The sequence below is a fragment of the Lycorma delicatula genome, chromosome 10 (assembly GCF_047948215.1).
Source record: "Lycorma delicatula isolate Av1 chromosome 10, ASM4794821v1, whole genome shotgun sequence".
Taxonomy (NCBI): Eukaryota; Metazoa; Arthropoda; class Insecta; order Hemiptera; family Fulgoridae; genus Lycorma; species Lycorma delicatula.
The window spans coordinates 76,648,914-76,668,312 of record NC_134464.1 but is presented as its reverse complement, the minus strand read 5'-3'; the positions used below and the strand labels follow the sequence as shown (position 1 = coordinate 76,668,312).

Here is a 19,399-nt window from a genome sequence, read left to right as displayed (position 1 = left end):
CTCATCCTCTGAAGTAATACCTTACGGTTCCGGAGGCTAAACAGGAAAGAAAGAAGTCATTGTATTGTACCCTAGTCTGTTGTGTTTTCATTATTAACACAATTATTAAAAGTTTCTCACAAAATCAAATCAGTTACCACAAACTTTAAATTAAAAATACTATAATTGTTGATTTTACATACAAATGTGTTATTACTAATCGGATGATGTCATTTGGTTAGATAGTACAACAAACCCCCCTCGCCAATCACGCCTAAGCCAGCCGAGAGTTCGGTTGACACACGAGCAAACCTTCAGCTCACTTAGTGTATTGAAAAGTGACAACCTGCTTGGCAGTTGTAATGAAAACATAGCCAATACTGATGATATTTTATTTGGTAAAATATTTTTAGATGTTATTATTGTTTTAATTAAAGTGATAATCTTTCTTTTTTTGTAATGCAATGAATTATAATCTCTTCGTAAAAAATTTCCGTCATTTTTTTAATAGAGTGACAAAGTTGAACAAAAAAAATTTTCTTCCCAATCTGAGTTTAGGATTTGTAAAATGAACTACTTATTAAAGTACAACACCAGAAGGAAATGTTATTTAATGTATCCAGGTTTATTGTACCCACCGATCTCCGTGGCGTGAGCGGTAACGTCTCCGGCCTTTCATCCGGAGGTCCTGGGTTCGAATCCTGGTCAGGCATGGCATTTTTCACACACGCTACAAAACACTCACCATCCTCTGCGGAAAGAAATGCTTGCCTGCGGACCCGGAGGTTATATAAAAAAAAAAAAATATTATACCCAGTCAAATAATTTGGTTGTTGGTTATATATATTTAATATTCAATGCGATCATCTTAACGCACATTACATCCATTACTTGAACAGTCTCCAAGGAAAAGCATGCCTAAATTATCGTCGCGGACAGGAATATCCTAAGGAAGCGCACAAAAGACCACAAATACCTATTTTTCTTCTTTTTTCCCGTTTAGCCTCCGGTAATTACTTCAGATAATACTTCAGAGGACGAATGAGGATAATACGTATTAGTATAAATGAAGTGTAGTCTTTTACAGTCTCAGTTCGACCATTCCTGAGATGTGTGGTTAATTAAACCCAACCACCAAAGAACACCGGTATCCACGATTCAAAAATAACTGACTTTACTAGGACTTGAACGCTGGAACTCTCGACTTCCAAATCAGCTGATTTGGGAAGACGCACAAACAAATACCTAAAAGGCTACATTCATATTTAACACGTTACCTACAGGAATTGAACCCCAGATACTGTTAAAAGAATAAGTTCTTGCCATTAGTTTATCAACCATTCGGAAAGTAATGAGATACTGGATATGGTTTTTTAATTATGAGACGTATTTTCACCTTAGCGGTTACATTAATGTTCAAAACAATAGATATTGGTCAACACAAAATCCAAATGTATTACATGAATCGGCGCTGCACTCACAGAAGGCCCGATTTTTTTTGTACGAAACCCGTGAAAGTCCGGCATACCAGGATATAATTATGCAATTTACAGTTCTTCTTCAGCCTGATGAACGCTATTGTTACCGGCAACAAGATGGGGCAACACGCCGTACATTCAAAAAACCATGGAATCTTTGAAAAAAACATTTGGTGATTGTATGATCTCGCTATGTGCAGTGTCGTGATGTGCACGTTAGAAAAAAATCGCACTGTATGTGGAAAAAAGTATCTTACCTGACATAAGGAGATAAGAAAATTTGTTTTCGTATTCATATTCTTTTGTGATCATATTGATTGTTACAAAATATTAAAAATGATAAAAATTAGTAGCATTAAGCGAGATTTGGATGTATTTTTCAATCGCAGATCGCATTGTAAGCATGATAGATCTCTAGATGAATCGTAATCCAAATTAAATACCTGTTGAAAAAAAGCTTCGGTCAGAGTTGGTTAAAAAAGGAGAAAATTTACTTTCAAACCAAACATGATATTTTGAATTTGAATCATTGCAGCTGGAATTTAAATTTGAATTTTACCAGCTTGCACGTGGCAATGCTCGCAAAAATCTAGTTTGTGCTACAAATTTTATGTTTTGGGACCATTGGAAAAACCCAGCTCGCACCTGATAGTGCTTGCAAAAATCTAATTTTGGTTTTATAACATGTCACCCTTCAAGTTACAACATAAAAATTTACCCAAGACTCCTGTTTTTTGCCTCTAACTCTGGTTTCTATGAACCGATTTTTTTGAATATCATAAGGGCTCTATCCCCAACAGATTTACATCATCCCACCAAGTTTCATCAAAATTGGTTTACATTTGCGTCCGGTGGAGCAGATGAAAAGATTTTATATTTGCATACATATGCATATAAACACAGCAGAATCGTGTTTAGGAGACTACAAAACGTAAAGAAAAGTCGGTCCCCCCTCCCATGATGCCGAATTAGAAAATCTGACCGGGTGCAGTAGCGATTTCTAGAAATTCTTTCGTTAATAATATAAGTTGTGTACTTTTACTTTACTTGCCATCTTCTATCGAAGACGAGCTATTTTTTTTTTTTTTTTTTTGTAACTACCATATAATTAATTATGGTTAAATAATGCTACTGTTGAACAATGAAACTATCCTCTCGAATTTCTGACCGTGACATTCATCTATTCTCGATGCTTTTTTTTACATTTACATTTTGGAAGTTTGGACAGTAAAAGGGGAAAAAGATTAAAAAGTTGGTAGCTTTAGAAATGTTGGCTTGTCGAGGTGTGATTAAAATAGCTAAGAAAAAAAGAGCGTCTGTTTTTTTTTTTTTTTTATCTATTATCACTGTGTCTCTCAGCACCGCATATTTCTTTCTCCTTTACTTTAGAAGTCAGTTTCTTATTTTCTTCTGAATATTAAATAAATAATTTTTTCTTTGATATTCTTCCATTTCACAACATCGACTAGCTATTCAATTCTCTTTCATTTGCTTTCTATCTATCATAAAGATTTTTATTTTCATTTTATGTACTAGATACATATAAATTTTCTATAGCAAATGGTATGTATGGTACTATTATTGTACAGATAAAAAAAAATGTATTTTAAAAATACATTAGTATTATTAATAATCTATCTTAGTTCTCGACATTACATAAACAATATCATTTCCATAAATTTAATATATAGATTAATCATAAATTATTCAGCGCATTTTAACGGTTAATCAAACAATAAAAAAGTAATGTGACTTACATAAATGTTTTTATGTTGAAAAAACCATTTCAAGCAGTTCTTTGTACAACACTTATTAACTTACACAAAAATATCCACGATAAAATTGTAAAGGCGTGGTTTATCATCATCTTCAATTGCATTCACCGCCTGAATTTTGTATGCAATTTTTTTAGACATTTTTGTAGAACCTTCAAAATTGTTTATTACCTTATTTTCATTTCAAAACACGCACGACGAGTCGATTTACCCGGGTTCTCTGATAAGTTTCTCTTACTCGATCCACAATTTCCTCGAAGATGGGAGGGAGGTCTTTCAGCACCTTTTTTGTGTACTACAGTTCTTGTACCCTTAAAAATTGCTGATATAAACGTTTAATAGAGTCATTATTAGGAGGATCATTGCCGTACTCTGCAACGATAACATCTACGAATAGTAATAACATATCCGCTTTCATGAAACCATAATATCCACATTGCTTTCTTCAGCACGGTAGCTGTTGTTTAACTGACATCCTCCTGTAGTTACATTTTTCTGTTCATTCATTCAAGGTCATCAAAAAATTTAGTACTACTTTCAGTAATATTTGAAAAAAATCAACGCACCCTACATTGCTTTGTTCATTTTTTATTAACCTCTAAAAAGCGCTGAATAATTTATGTTCATCCTGTATAAATATTTATGCAGATTATTATTAAATAAAGTATGAAACTATTATTCTTCTGAAAAGAAAATATTAATTATACTGAATTGATTTTTCCTTAAATTGTTGATGGAATAAATTCCAGTTTGCACAATCGTGGAATGTAATTTAATACACACGAATAATCACTGAAAACTAACGAAAACTTTCCGAAATTTAAAAAAAATACTTTTCTTTTATCACTTTAAATTAATATACACAGTGGAGCACGAAATGGTCCAAAGTTTTGTTTGGTTAATAAATATTTATTTGAATCACAATATAAAAAACGTTACAATTACAACGTGTTTACTATACACCTAAAGATTATGTTCTGCTTATCATATGTTCAATATGTTCACAATCACGTCTAGCAACTTCTTTAATACGAACTCCTATGTTGTTAATAACTCGACGACACACATTTCCTCGGTTATTTCGTTGCACGCCTCCATGATCAGCACTCGCGGTTCCATCACTGTTCAAGGATGTTTAGGGACATTTGTTTCCTTTAGAAACCCCAAAGAAAATAATCACACGGATTCAAATCGGGACTGTTCGAGGGTCAGTTTTGTCCACACGCAAAACCAATTGGAAATTGGTTTGAAATTACATTTGCGTTTAACGTTTCATGAAGAAAGTCTAAAACAATATTAACTCTGTGCGGTCTGGCTCCATTCTACATGAAACCTCCTAATTGAAACCCTTTTGCAGGAAGTTGAGGAACAAAATTATCATGCAGCATGTTTAAATAACGTTCACTGTTCACTGTCTGTTCAAAAAAGAATGGCCCTCTTACCCCGTGACTTGAGATAGCAGGCTGTATCGTAATTCTAGGAGCGTGATGCACTTTTTCATAAAGCAAGTGTGGATTTTTGGAAGCCCAAAAACACACATTTTGTTTATTAACAACCCCGTCTAGGTGAAAATGCGCGTCATCTGAAAACCAAACGTTGTTTAACGACGTACGTCTTGGTTCACAGCCCATTCAGCGAATCCCATATTTTTTATGTTTATTGTCTTCCGTTAATTTAGGCAACAATGTTATTTTGTGCGGATACAAATGCAAATCAGTTTTCAGAATTCGCTACGCGGGTCGCCTAGAAATCCCAAGTTGTGCCGCTGCTTTCTTGATTTTCACGGGCTGCTCAGCAACGCTGCTCTGACAGTTTCGACAATCTATGGAGAACGAACATCGGTAGGCCGTTCGTACTTACTCTCAAATATTGAACCATCAATATTAGATCGTTCGTAAAGCGTACGTATTGTTTTAAATGAGGGCGACTACCGAGTTTGAAAACGTACACGAAACCGTCTTTGTTTAAGAACCATACTTTTTGTTTCCTTAAAAAACAGCACCGTTTTTACGCGCTGTTCTACCATCAGTCATCCTTTGTCAGCTATTTTGAAACGATACACAACAGCGCACTCGGAAAGAGAAGAAACTAATGTTCATGAACTTCTGACACTAATGCTAAAATAAAACCGAGTAATAACTATTAACGTAAACAATTATTGCCAAAACAAATGTTAGGATCATTTCGTGCGACATTCTGTACTTGATTTATTTTATTTTCTATTATAATTATATTTTATTATTATCATAAAAATGTTTTTATATTATTACAATTGTAACATTTATAAAAAAAAAAAATTGTTTAAAGGACCATTATTAGAGAAATTGCTTTGAAATTTCATTACGATAAAGATAAAAGTTTATATTTTAACATATGTTTTGAAAAAGGTGTACAACTTAGTCATTTTATACACTAAGAAAAATGAAGGATGAAAAAAACCGTGTTTTTCTATAAATTTGATAATATATTTCTTATGAAAAGCTAGATCTTAATAAATGTAAATTAGTAAAAGCGTAAATATAATAAAGGTTTTTTCAGGCCTTAAAGATTGTTTTAAAAAGTCTACAACTCTGATTTAAATAGCTAAACCCCACCATCTAATGATTTTAGGATTTAACTACCCATTTTTTTTGTTTTGTTACTTGATGACATCACCACAGCTTGAAACTTGTGCGTGGGATATGAAATTGAATTTTGTAGCGTATAAAAAATACCTGTTCGGGATTAGAACCCGGGATTTCCGGATGAAAGACCGAGACATTACCAATCCTGCATGGAGATCGTCAGTTAGTTTAGTTTACTATTGATGTGCTTTGTGAAAATTTTATTAATAATTTAATAATTTACCAGTGTAATTTATCATTCGGTATAATTTGATTTATTTGGTAATCTATAAAAAAATTATTATAATAGTAATAATTTGTTATAAAATAATATTAAAGGAGAAATTATAAAAGATATAATTTAAACACAGTTGAATTTATTCTCCAAGGTAGCGTTGTTTGTGTGGCGCATTAAATGTTTTAAGTGATGAATGTAAAAGAGTGAATATTTAAGTTATAATTCTAAACACAATTTTCCATTCATCATAAAATATAATGACTCATAGTTCCGCTTACTATCTTAACATTTATATTATTACAACCATATTAAGAAACGTAATTGTTGCTTTGTCCATTCGTTTTTTTTTTATTATTTTATATACCGGGTGATTCAAAAAAGACATCACAACTTTAAAAGCATGTAAAAATGTATTTAGGTTACTTATATATTCGATTTGAGTTCATTTTATAGCAAAGCATATCAAGTTTTGACACACGTAATTCATTAGTACCGAATTTGGCATCAAATAGTAGTAGTAGTAGTTTTAGTACCAGTGCTGTCATCAGTATTGTTACATTTACTGGTGTGGAACGTGCTCGCTGTGTGTTTTTTGTTTGCAGTCAATTTGACAATTTGCAGTCAGCAGTGGCAATGCAACGTAATTTTCGTAGAGTACAGTATGGAGCCTCCTAGTAGGCAAACAATTTACGCTTGGCACAAAACTTTCGTTGAGACAGGTTGTTCTTCTTCCTAAACGGATCGGCCCGTTCTTCCAAGAAGAAACTGTAGATGGTGTCGTTTATTTGGACATGTTAAAAAAATTTCTAATTCCTCAGCTAGACGATGATGACCCAGATATACGCCATTACTAACAGAAAGACGGGGCACCACCTCACTACCGCCTAGAAGTCCAAGATTTTCTTGATACTTGATTCAAGGCAGCAACAACTCAGAGAAAGTTTGGCACATAGTCGAAGAAATCAACTCGACGTGCGTCACGTGTGACTGGCATTTCACAAACGACTGTTTGGCGCGTATTATTTAAACGATTACACCTTTTTTTTCTTTTTTTAACCTTGACCCCCCCCCCCCCCTCCAGGAACCAGATCCGCGATTAAGAAAGAATTAATACGGTTCCAGGATAAACGTGTCTTCGTCTCGTCGGATGTAAATCACCTGAGAAAGCCTACACTCGTCCGCTACTATATATGCAATTTCCTCAGAAATTCAGTTCCGATCAAACGGCCGCCAATCTTCTGGCAGAACTTGATGCAGTCTAACTTGGAAGTACCAACCTCGCCGGAGGGTCAATCCTGTGACTTGTTAGAGAATCAAACCTTATGAGCCTATGATCTGAAAAACATTCCTTCTCCAGCATCTTCCACTTACATACAATAGTCGCCAAAACGATCCTCCGTAACAATTGCCAAGTCTATGGCCGATCTCAATTATTCCCGTTGAAACGTATCGCCTTCTTCGTTAATGCAGCAAGACGGGATCACCTCACTACCGCCTAGAAGTCCAAGATTTTCTTAACATTCAGTTCCCAGGTCGGTGGATTGGTGGTGAAGGCACAATTGCGTGACCACCTCGCTCCCCAGATTTGATCCTGCTAGATTCTTTCTCTTTTGGGGTTTCATTAAAGATCGGGTTTATTATCATCACTTTTGCCTGCTGATCTTGTTAGCTAAGAATTCGAATTAACACCGCAGCTGCAGAGGTAACACCCGACTTTCTGGCTACAGTCAGGAATGAAATCGACTTCAGGTAGGATGTGTGTCGCGTTACAATGGAGGTCATATTGAGTCAAAGTGAATGTCGGGTTACAAATATGATGTATTTTTCTATTATATGAGACCTCAACCGAATCTGTAAGTTATCTCAATAAATTTTTATATTCTTTTGAAATTGTGAAATCCTTTTTGAATCACCGGTATTGTGCATTAATTGATTGGTGATTAACTAAACTTGTTTGCCGTTGAGTATTAAGGTCATTGTTTTATTATAACAGTATACATAAAATTTAAGGTAATCTTATTTTATTAATTTCTTATTCTTCATTAAATATCATTTCATTTGTTAAAATAGATAAGTAAATATCAGAACAACAAAACGACACAAATAAAAAAATTCCTTTTTTTAATATTTTTTAACTAGTATGATATGTTACGCGAGTGTGTAACACTCACAAATACATATTATTAATCAGTTAATAACTAATAACATGTAAAGTTTTTGAGCTAAAAGATTAGAGAGTTTTAATCTTGGAAAAATAAAGGAATTTGAAACCTTTTTACTTCGTTGTACGAGGTAAAGGAAGTATTGTGATCGCTAAACACTTCGGTTCTCAGATTTCGTTCTTAGATTTCAACGGAAATATCCATTTCGACTCTCCTTGAATCCATTTTGACCAGCTTCGGTGTGACGTCTGTACGTACGTATGTATTTCGCATAACTCAAAACAATTAACCATAGAATGTTGAAATTTTGTATTTAGGACTGTTGTAACATGTAGTTTTGCACCTTCGCTTTCGATTGCAATCGACCAAAAATGTCCAAAAAAGCCTAAAATTCAAAAATGTTTTAATTTTGGACTTTTTGTTAACTGCAGTAATAAGTTCTTATTGAGAGCTTTTCAATTATGTATCATAAGTGGTACTTATTTTCATTGGTTTCAGAGTTATAACCAAATAAGATTTTAATTAATGAAATATTTTGATCTTACAAGGGGAAAGCACATCGGTTCGAATCCGACTTCATTTCCTTTTTTAACTTTTTTTTTTTTTTAATTTAAATATATTAATTTATTAATAATTATTAGTCTCCGATTGCAAAAAAATCTTTACCATAAATAATAATTCAATAATAACAATAAAAAAATCAGAAGTTATTAATGAAATAAAATTTTATGTACTTTTAAAAATGTGCTATATGTAATTTAATAGGCTTACAAGGAAGTCATGTAGTGTCCAATCAGATTTTTTAATTTAATTGGATCCAGTTCTTTCCAAAACACTGATAGACGTTATGATTTAAAATCAAAATCTTATTTACTGTGAATTTTTCGGGAAAATACTGTTAATTAGGAATATATTAGTTAATTTTTACAGTATTTTTCATCATTAGTTTTTTTTATGTACTCTCCGTTTGCATAGACATTGGTATTTAATAATTCTATAAGTGTATTGAACTATACATCATATACTCTTTCCATTTTTTTGTTTAAAGTTACCCGTATAACATTGAATTATTCAGCATTTTAGTAATAAAAATATTTTATTCCATAGAATTAAAAACTAACATTTAATTAAGTATTATAATTCTAAAGGATATTAAAAAAAAAAATTGTTTACGAATTAAGTAATATAATCGGCCAAATGCTTTACAAAAATATAAATTAACATTAATCAAATAATTTTCGTACTTTGTGGTTTATAATTAAATCTTTTAGTTACGAAGCGAATTCGGAAAGTTTACATAACTCACGGTATTGTTAAACCTATTAAAGATACTGTTAAAGCTTTAATAAATTACAATGAAAGCATTATGATACTTAGTAGTTGCTAAAGAGATAAATTGGTTATTAAACTTCTACATCATCAAATTTAGATCTGTTTTAAACTACCAACTGCCGAAATATTACTATTGTACTAATTCCCTAATTTATAAAACACGTCTGATTAAATTATTATTAATATTGCTTCATTAATTTATCGTAACTGATTTTCATTTAATTATAAACTTAATATTCTCATATTTTACAGGTATTGGTTAATTTAGTTTTTATTATATTAGAACGGCCTGTTATATTTACGTTATCATTAATAACTTTTATAAACTGAATCTTTCTATCTCCTTTTCACGCTAAAATAACCTTCCGATGTTGTAGATTCTTGTAATATGTAGATATAATTTGTTTGAAAATTTATTTGAAATTTGTTTAATTCTTCGTGAATCAATCTGTATATATTAAAATATTGACTCAGGAAGATATAGGGACAAAATAATTAATTAATTTTTTTCTCTTATGTATTGTACATATTCACAAAGAATGTAATAAACTTTCAGGACATGTTCTACTGGTGAACAGACTGCAATTTTTAGGATTCAAATTATCCCTGTTCAAATACAGATACCACCGAAAACATTGTTCGTCGGCAGAGGGCTGAATCCATGTGGAGGAAGACATTTTAATATTTATTGTTTTTAAGTCAGTTTTATTGTTTGTACTTGTATTTGTTTATTTTTTCTAAATTATTTAATTCTTTTATTTTTTAATATTGGGAATTTTATTTTATTTAATACGGAATTAAAATCTGACACATTTTGATACGATTTGTTTTTAATAAACTTTGAAATTATTATGTTTGTTTCTTTTAACTTTGTTCTTAGCGTTTTTTCATAAAATCAAATTGTTTACAAGTTTTGTTTAAAACTTTTACGTGTTTAACAAAGTTATTTTACGCCAAACATCAGTTTTTCGATCAGAAACTTTTATCTTTCAACCCCAACCTTCTTGAAAGTTACTAAATATACATTTCTGATCTATTTTTATTTTTTCAGTTCAGATTTCATATAAAACTACTAAATTTACTGTTTAAATTGGGTCCCAAAAATTATCTTTCCCCAGCCGACACCCGCTAACGAAGCGTTTCCGAATGTATATCTATATGAACTTTCTTCTTTATTTTTATCAGCAGAACATTTCCTGAAAAATTGTTTAATTCTTCGTGAATCAATCAGTATATGTTAAAATGACTCAGGAAGCTGTAGGGACAAACAATTAATAATTTTTTTTTTTTGTTGCAAAAAAATGGATTTATTTAGTAATCATTTAAAATCTAATTAAAATTATATTGATCAAAGGAATTAAAATTAATTTAAGATTCACAGAATCCAATTTGGTAATGGTATAGTAATAATATCAGATTCTGAAAAAGAATTAACAAAATCCTAGAAACACCGCCTAAAATCACTGAAAAATTTAAAGGGAACATTAACAAGAAGAAAATAAAACCAATAATGAGTGGAAATAATAAGAATGTAACAACTGATACAAGACAAGACTATTCGATATTGGACTGGGTTAAAAATCTTTGTAACCTAGAATCGTCACACGAATGAAAGTAAATGAGACAAAGATTAATCGAAGAATTGCAGTAGTTGAAAAAACATGACAAGACAGTTGTAGAACTTTCTCTACAAAGTCGAGCAACGATGGGTTGTTTCTGATGCACGGCTTACACACACAACCTAATTTATCATTTTATTTAAATATAATATATTTTTCGTTTATTTAAATGATTCCAAAATCAAGCGCGTGCATACCGTATTTAATTCGCGTGGGTATAGCGGTACTAGCTAAACTAATGTAATTTTACAACTTACAAATTTACATAGAACAAATGTCGACAGACAATTTTCTATGACAGATATTTAACTAAATATTTTCATTACTTTTAATTTTAAAATTTAATAATTATTACATTTATTTATTGGTTATTTATTAGATATTTATATAATTTATTTTTTATTTTTCAGTGCATTTTTATATTTGTTAATATATTATATTTTTTTCTTTAAAATTCTCAATTTGATTTAATTCTTATTTTTTTACTTTTTAGAGGGTTTTTCTAATTTGTTTCCTTTTTTATTAATGTTAATATTTAATATTAGTTAAACAAAAGCTTTTTTAAAAAATATTTTTTTATATGTAATCAAATGTATTTTTGTAATTTTTTTTTGTTTTGTGTATTTTTTTTATTATTAATTCTTATTACTTCTTCATTTCTTATTTTCTCCATTTAATGTTTTGCAACATCTTCCTTACCTATAATTCAAATGACTAACCATTTTTTTTCTTAATATCCATGGTTTTATATCCATATAATTACATTCCAAACTTAACATTTAACAAGACGCTTTTCTAGTCTAACTCCATTTTACTGCATAGTACTTGTTTTGTTTTCTGTTGAACACCTCTTTTTCCATCATTATTATATATTTTTTTTTAATTTTATTATTGAAAATTACAAATTTTTTTCCAAAACAAGATGTATTTTTAATACATTAATTTTTATTCTTTGTAAATAACTGTAATTTTCAGACATTTTCTAAAAAATTAAAAAAAAATGAAGAAAATGGAATTTTTACCTTCGTTATATCATGTAAAAGCTCTTATTATTATTTTTTTTAAAGACGTATAAGTTATTTAAATATTAAAAAATAAATTACTTCGTTTGTTTTCTGGTTTTTTTGGAAAGTTTTCCCACGTGATATAGAAAGATAAGAAACTTATTTCTAATGAATTCTACATTTTTTGACTAAAGTTATAAAATTGCCTATGACAGTAGCGCTCAAAAAAAAAAAAAAAATGGAACTATTTGAAAAGAAAATGTTCCTAAAAATATTTATATGAAAGTCGATGCCTTTATAGTATTACAAAAATTAATTTTTCATTCCACTTTCATTGTCTTCGTCGTTTCAAACAGGATACTGTAGAAATTACTACTGTTTTTTACCGTTTGAAATTATTATTTTAAAAATTATTTTCTTTACTGAACAAATAATAAAATATAATTAATTGTAATAGTAATTTTTAAACTTACCCAGAAATATTCTGATTTAAATCCAGGTATCTTCTTATGAGACGCCCCAACATTTGTTAAATAATGGAAGAAATTATCCAAATCATCTAGCTCTTTAATACCTTCGTCTAATGTCGTCATAACCTTATTTGCATGTTCCTGTAATTCCATGCTATTCGCTTGTTCATCACGTGTTTTAAGTTCACGAAATTTTGTAAATAGGTTCAATAATTCTTCGTGTTCTTCAAATAATCTGTAAAAATATAAATTTATTTTATTTATTATGTCAAATAACATTAATAATATTATATAAATATTTAAGAAAAATTACGTCGTGTATTTTACTTTCCCGGCTGGAATAACTGTATATTAGAGGGGAAAGTATGGTGATCATATCAAAAATTGAATATTGGGTTTTTGCTAATCCTTTACGTTTTATGGTCCAATTAGTTCACCTAGACCAAAACCACATATGCATATACGTTATTTGTCACATTGCTTTTGGACTTATACATTGACGGAACCGATTTTTTTTCAAATTTGGCTCAAATATTTTTTTATATTAAGCATTAATCATATTAATTTTATTTTTATTCGTTAAAGGGATGGAGGGGATATCGCAACAAAACCAATTTAAATATTCTTTAGAGACGTTTTTGAGAAAACATTTATAAAGCAGATTTTAGGTAATTTCATAAGAAAGCATACCTATTGTAATCGGTACCATGATTCGACTTCCGGAAAATTTCAACATATCTTCGCATTTCACATCCCCCAGACCCGGAAACCAAACGTATATATTTCAGTTCTAGTGGACACGATAACTGCTGCAATTTTGCGCCAATCACTTTCAAATTGATACATAAAATATAACGACCCAAAATCTTGGTCGAGTTCGTTAACTACCAAAATTGGATCATGTTGGTGGAAATGGGGGGGAGGGGGTGACTTTTCAGAAAAAACGAAATATCACTATAATTTTCTTAATTAAAATATTAAATTTGTTTAAAGGTCTTACTATTTTTTTGTTGATAACGGCCTAAAACGTATTTCAGTAAAGTTTCTTGATATCACCAACCACTGGCCCAGGAGGTACAAAAAATGGGTTTTTGAAGACAAACAAAAATCATACCTCCCGTAATAGCCATAGTATCGAATCGGTACAAAGTGCCTCCAAACGTTTCCTTAAACCTTTGTCGGAAACAATTTTTGATATGACCAACCCTTTCGGCAAGGGATGACCAAAATGTTACTGGAATTGTAAGAAGATGGGGCTTGTCCTATGCTAAACAAGTGAAACTTTTTTCACATGCAACAATTGTTGTATTTAGTAAATATGAAGTATTTCTTATTTTTAAGATGGAAATCTTTTTTATCCACTACTTAGCACCGGTGAAATCAGTACTGGAAGTCTTTTTCTGTGAGCTCTTTCATGATGCGTGCTGCTTTTTCTTTCTACGTCGTACAGTTTCAACGGTCTGAAATCTTGTTCCTTTTAATGCAGATTTGACCTTGGGGAACAGATAAAAATCGCATGGTCCCAAATCGCATATTAGTCAAAATGGATATTTCCGTTTAAATCTGAAAACTGAAATTTTTCGCAATTACAATACTTCCTTTACTTTGTAAAAGGAAGCAAAAAAAAAGAGATCGACATAAGAATAAAATTTAATAATCGTCCTCATCATTAGAAAAAAATATCATGCATAGTTCTGCGAAAAATGACCGAATTTTGTATTTTATTTTATTTCCACGATTCAACTTGCTGCATCATAACGATCCACGCTTTTAACTTATCCTGCCCAATTTTTTCGACCTTAAATTTTGCCTAACTGAAGAACGACTCAGCCAATCCTTATCAAATTTTCACATGCAAAAATGTAGATACACTACTACAGCATAACTAAATTTCAATTAAATTGATCTAGTAGTTTTGGAGATTTTTAAGCCACAATATTTTATACATAGGCCTATAAATAAATACATATATAAGGAAACTACAATTTAAGTGAAAGGTATTTTCGGTCTCCTCCTCATCTCAAAACGTTAAGAAAATTCATTTCTACCCCCTACCCAATTCTCAAACCTTGTGATCCAAGTAATACCGTACTTTTTTTCGAAAAGTTGAAAAAAAATTCACCAGAAGTAATTTTAACTGGAAAAACATGTTTAAGAAAACAATACCATTGTACATATGGACACTGATATAGCTGTCCAAATGTATGTAAAAACTTTTATTTGAGTTAAAAAAAAAGTTCATTTGATTTTAAATGTAGTACTTAAGTAGAATTTTAGTAGAACATATAAATTAATTTAATAATTATTTAATATTTAAATTAATAATTAAAATTATGTTCAATTTTTTTTTTTATATATAACTAATTTTATTTTTAAATAAGTGGAGAAGAATATTGGGAAAATAATGTGTAATTGTCTCGGTCTAGATTTCTGAAATATATAATTGCACCAATTCTAATTCCACTTGTGACGCTATAACTAATAATAATGTATTCGTTTATTTAATTTTAATATTATAATGCTTCCTTTTTTTAATACTGAAATATATTATCGCTAAATAGATTTATAAAACAAACGGGAAAGGGTAAATTGCCACGTATACATAAAAGCGATTGTTTTCCGTTTCATTTACGTAAATAAAATTTTAGTATTTTCCAGGGGATTAATCAAATTTATTTTGACCTGTAAATGAAAAAGTTTAAACGTATATATATATGGAGAGAGAGAGAGAGAGAGATAGAGAGAGAGTGAGAGAGAGAGAGATAGAGACATAGAGAGAGAGAGAGATAGAGACATAGAGAGAGAGAGTATAGCATATACACTAAAGATAAAGGTGAAGAGGGGGTGATAGAGTGAGGTATATATATATATATATATATATATTTATTTATTTATTTTTTGTGGCAGAGTTTAATTTAAATTTATTTAATCCACTGTATTATTTAAGAATTATTTTCACTGGGTAATTTTAAATCTTTTAAAGTTTGTTACATCAAGTCGCGTATATGTGTATACAGGCAGCCTAAATCTTCTGTGTGAAACTTTTATATATATTTTTTTTTATTTTCTAATCAATATAGTTTGGCGAGTCGTAAATAAATACCGAGTGATTCAGGAGGAAAGGGGAATAATTTGGGGACTGATTCAAGAGCTTGAAAGAATCATATAAACATGTGTCCGAAAACGCATTGTTATCGAATTACGCCTCAATTTCAGTTCCCACGGTGAAATAAGTTCATTTCACCGTGGAAATTTAAGATTATAGATCTTTTTAAGGTTTATATATAAGTTTTAAAGAGATTTATTAAAAATCTATATCTCCCGTAAATCTTCCTTACTTACTAGCCAACGCCCGCCCTTGGCTGTTGAACCATTTGGCGACGCGCTGATTAATAAAGACGAGTTCTCATTCAGCTAGGTATGGTCCAGGACCGGACAATCTCTCAGATGATCAGCATCCATTGTCTCGCAACCACACAGCGGACACTCAGGAAACGGCAGCACACATGGATGCGGTGAAGGTGACAAGCAAGATAAGTCGTGGTCAGTTTTTAGTCGGAAGATAGCTACGCTGACCGCACGCGGTAGGTCGGGGTTGATTAACCCATCGGGTTGGTCTAGTGGTTAACGCGTCTTCCCAAATCAGCTGATTTGGAAAGTCGAGAGTTCAAGTTCAGCGTTCAAGTCCTAGTAAAGCCAGTTATTTTTACACGGATTTGAATACTAGATCGTGGGTACCGGTGTTCTTTGGTGGTTGGGTTTCATTTAACCACACATCTCAGGAATGGTCGAACTGAGAATGTACAAGACTACACTTCATTTACACTCATACATATCATCCTCATTCATCCTCTGAAGAATTATCGAAACGGTAGTTACCGGAGGCTAAACAGGAAAAAGAGAGAGAGAGAGGCCGGGGTTGATTGGACCGTCAGTGACCAAAGTCTTCCATATCCTACTAGCAGTCGTCTCGGAGAGGTCCTGTTCGTTCTACCTGTCGTCCGTCGCATCGACCAGTGCCCTGGATGAACGCAAGGACGCAGAGTAACTAGGTTGGGGTAAAGTCGTTCCTAAAGTTGCCAGTTTATCTGCCTTCTCATTTCCACGTATGTTGACATAAGTGGGTAGCCACTGAAACATCAGTGTCCACCCGCGATTTTCCAGGATTTCTAGTCTTCTTCTACACTGAACCGTCCTCCGGTAGTCTGTTTGGGTGTTGCGCGAAAGATTATCTACAGAGTCTTGGGAGTCGACCAAAAACACTGCTTTCAAAGGAGAAACTAGGTTTCCAATTCAACCGAAGCGGTGTGCACTTCTCCAACTTCGCCATCATAGTTGTTGAGAGGGGCACCTACGGCCATATGTCCCTGCTAAAGATGACAGTAGTTTCCAGCTCTTGTTTCTCCACTGCCTAAAATTGAAAATCTGTCTACACTGACGGATATTTAATTCAGTGTAGACGTGAATCCACTCCTCTTCCGGAAGTTCTTCGTGGATGGTATATAGGGCTAGCTGTTTCAATTCATGTTGTACGGAGGCATGTTTTGGGGTCGAATGGTTCTTCAGTTCGTAGCGAGCACGAGGTAAGTGATTAAAGAAGTCCTGGTTCGTACACAGGGGTGCAGTGTCCACGCGTGGAATATCTCCCGTAAATATGTATCTGTAAATTTATTAATTTCTGTGTCTCCCGTAATTATCATGTCCGATGTAAAACAGAAAACTTCGGTGACGAAAAATATGTTTATTTTTCGGTTTATAGTATAATAATTTTGTTAAATAAAACTTAGTGGAGTTGAGAAAAAATAAAATTTGAAAATAATTTTGAAAAATATTTAAATCGAAGCGAGATAGAGCAAAAGAAAAGAAATATATATATTTCAGTTTTAATTGGTGGGGGTTGATTTTTTGAAAACATTTTTTTAAATTATTTATATATGCAATATAGATAACAAATTTGCTTTAATAATTATTTTCTATAAGATCATTCTGAAATAAATCAAAATTTTTATTTTTTGCAATATCCGTCTTCACCCCTTAACGAATTTTGAAAAAAAAATATATGATCAATATTCCATTTGTAGAAATATTTGAGCCAAATGTGAAGAAAATCGGTTCGTTCAATCCTGAGTTTAAGTCCAAACAAAGAGCGAAACACGTATGTACCAAATATACAGATGATCTTTTTTAATCTTAATTAATCAATAACTACTAATTTTGTACAATAATTATTTGCTTATAATGTTTAGAAAAGGAAACCGAGACTCACACTTCTATCATTGAATTATATCGCCTTCTCCCCTGTTCACAACGAACTCGCCGAACAGTTCCCGCGCTTAACCGCAAATTTATTCTAAAACGCTTCACTTGTACGCTCGACTGTTAACGTGCACTCACTTTGAATCCTCTGGAATACTGTCCTCGCATTTATCGCACACTAAACTCGTATTGATCGGCAATTGTACTGAAGTTCACAGGTCTTCGACAGTAACTGTACCTCCGGGCCTAGGGTAATTGCAGCCTAAGGTAATTACAGCCTAGGGTAATAACAGCAGCCGATCTACCCTTTTGTTCGTTTAAGCGCGATGATTTCTATTGTCAAAACTGTCTACAATATAACTGTCTACTTTCCTTTTAAAAAGAATTTCTTTGCTATTTTTTTATGGAATTATTTTTTTTGTTTATCGATTTCCGTTCTTAATTTTCTCTCTTTTTCTTATAGTGGGTCTTTCTGTTACTGGAAGATTCTCTACCCGATACAATATTAATACTTGGTCTCAATAGGGAGTATCATTGTGATAATAGAATAGTAGAATAAAGTAAAATAAGTAAAGTAAAATCACTTATATTTAGTTTAGAAGTATTATTATTTCTTAAGCCTATTAAGTATCAATACGTATAAAACTATTGGTTTGTGAATTTAAAAAAAATACAAAATAGATAGCTGTACATTATATTAGGTTGTAAGAAGGAAAACTTTTCATTTTAAAACAATTTTTTTTTTTTTTTTTTAATAAGCAGAAAACTGAACGGTTACAATTTCTCAGATTAATGTGTTGTTGTAAAGGTGTTCAGTTTAATATTACAATTTGAATTCCATTGTTAAACTTCTGGTTTGTTTTTATTTGTATTATTATATAAAGAGGAAGTGGGTTTTTGTTTTTTCGTGATAAAAAACACTACTGGATCAATCGCAGCCAAGTTTTTACTCATGTTTCTTAGCTGAAAAAGGTTTTGGATAAATTTCATCTCTAAAAATAAAATATATATATATGTAGTAGTAGAAATTTGCCAGTTGAAGCACAAACTCTAATGAATTTTGAACTGTGAGTGTCTATCACTATGTGTGCTGGGTTTAAACTGAATGATTGTGAATATCTAAAAACCAATTTGTAGTTTTTTTGAAATTCTGAATTTCAAGGGTTAAAATGGGTTTATGAATTTTTTTTGAAACCCTGTTTTTTGTTTTTAATTTCTCAAATAAATGAAGAAATCAACCTGATTTTTGGTGAGTGTAATATTCATGTCAATAAACCAGTTTCTAGATTTTTGAAATTTCACCTTGAAAGGTAAAAATATTTTGAAAAATTATTCTAAATTTTCCCATTCCCGACTGTAGTAAACGAGATATTCAATAGATTTGGGCTTGCAAATATTGTTAAGATAAATATTTTAAAAGAATTTTCGTGTGTTTTTTAATTCCGATTTTTTTTAAGGTGGGCGAAGGTATACGGCATCACGG

General features: G+C 31.5%; 1 protein-coding gene across 2 annotated transcripts in view; it reads right to left on the bottom strand.

The window, feature by feature from the left end:
* The window catches only part of LOC142331137 (neuroglobin-like), a 297,336-nt gene that overhangs the window by 108,182 nt on the left and 169,755 nt on the right, over positions 1-19,399 (bottom strand). For both annotated transcript variants that reach the window (XM_075376834.1, XM_075376833.1), the window contains exon 3: positions 12,664-12,895. In XM_075376834.1, coding sequence (XP_075232949.1) covers positions 12,664-12,895 — 232 coding nt within the window. The remainder of the gene's footprint in view (positions 1-12,663; positions 12,896-19,399) is intronic.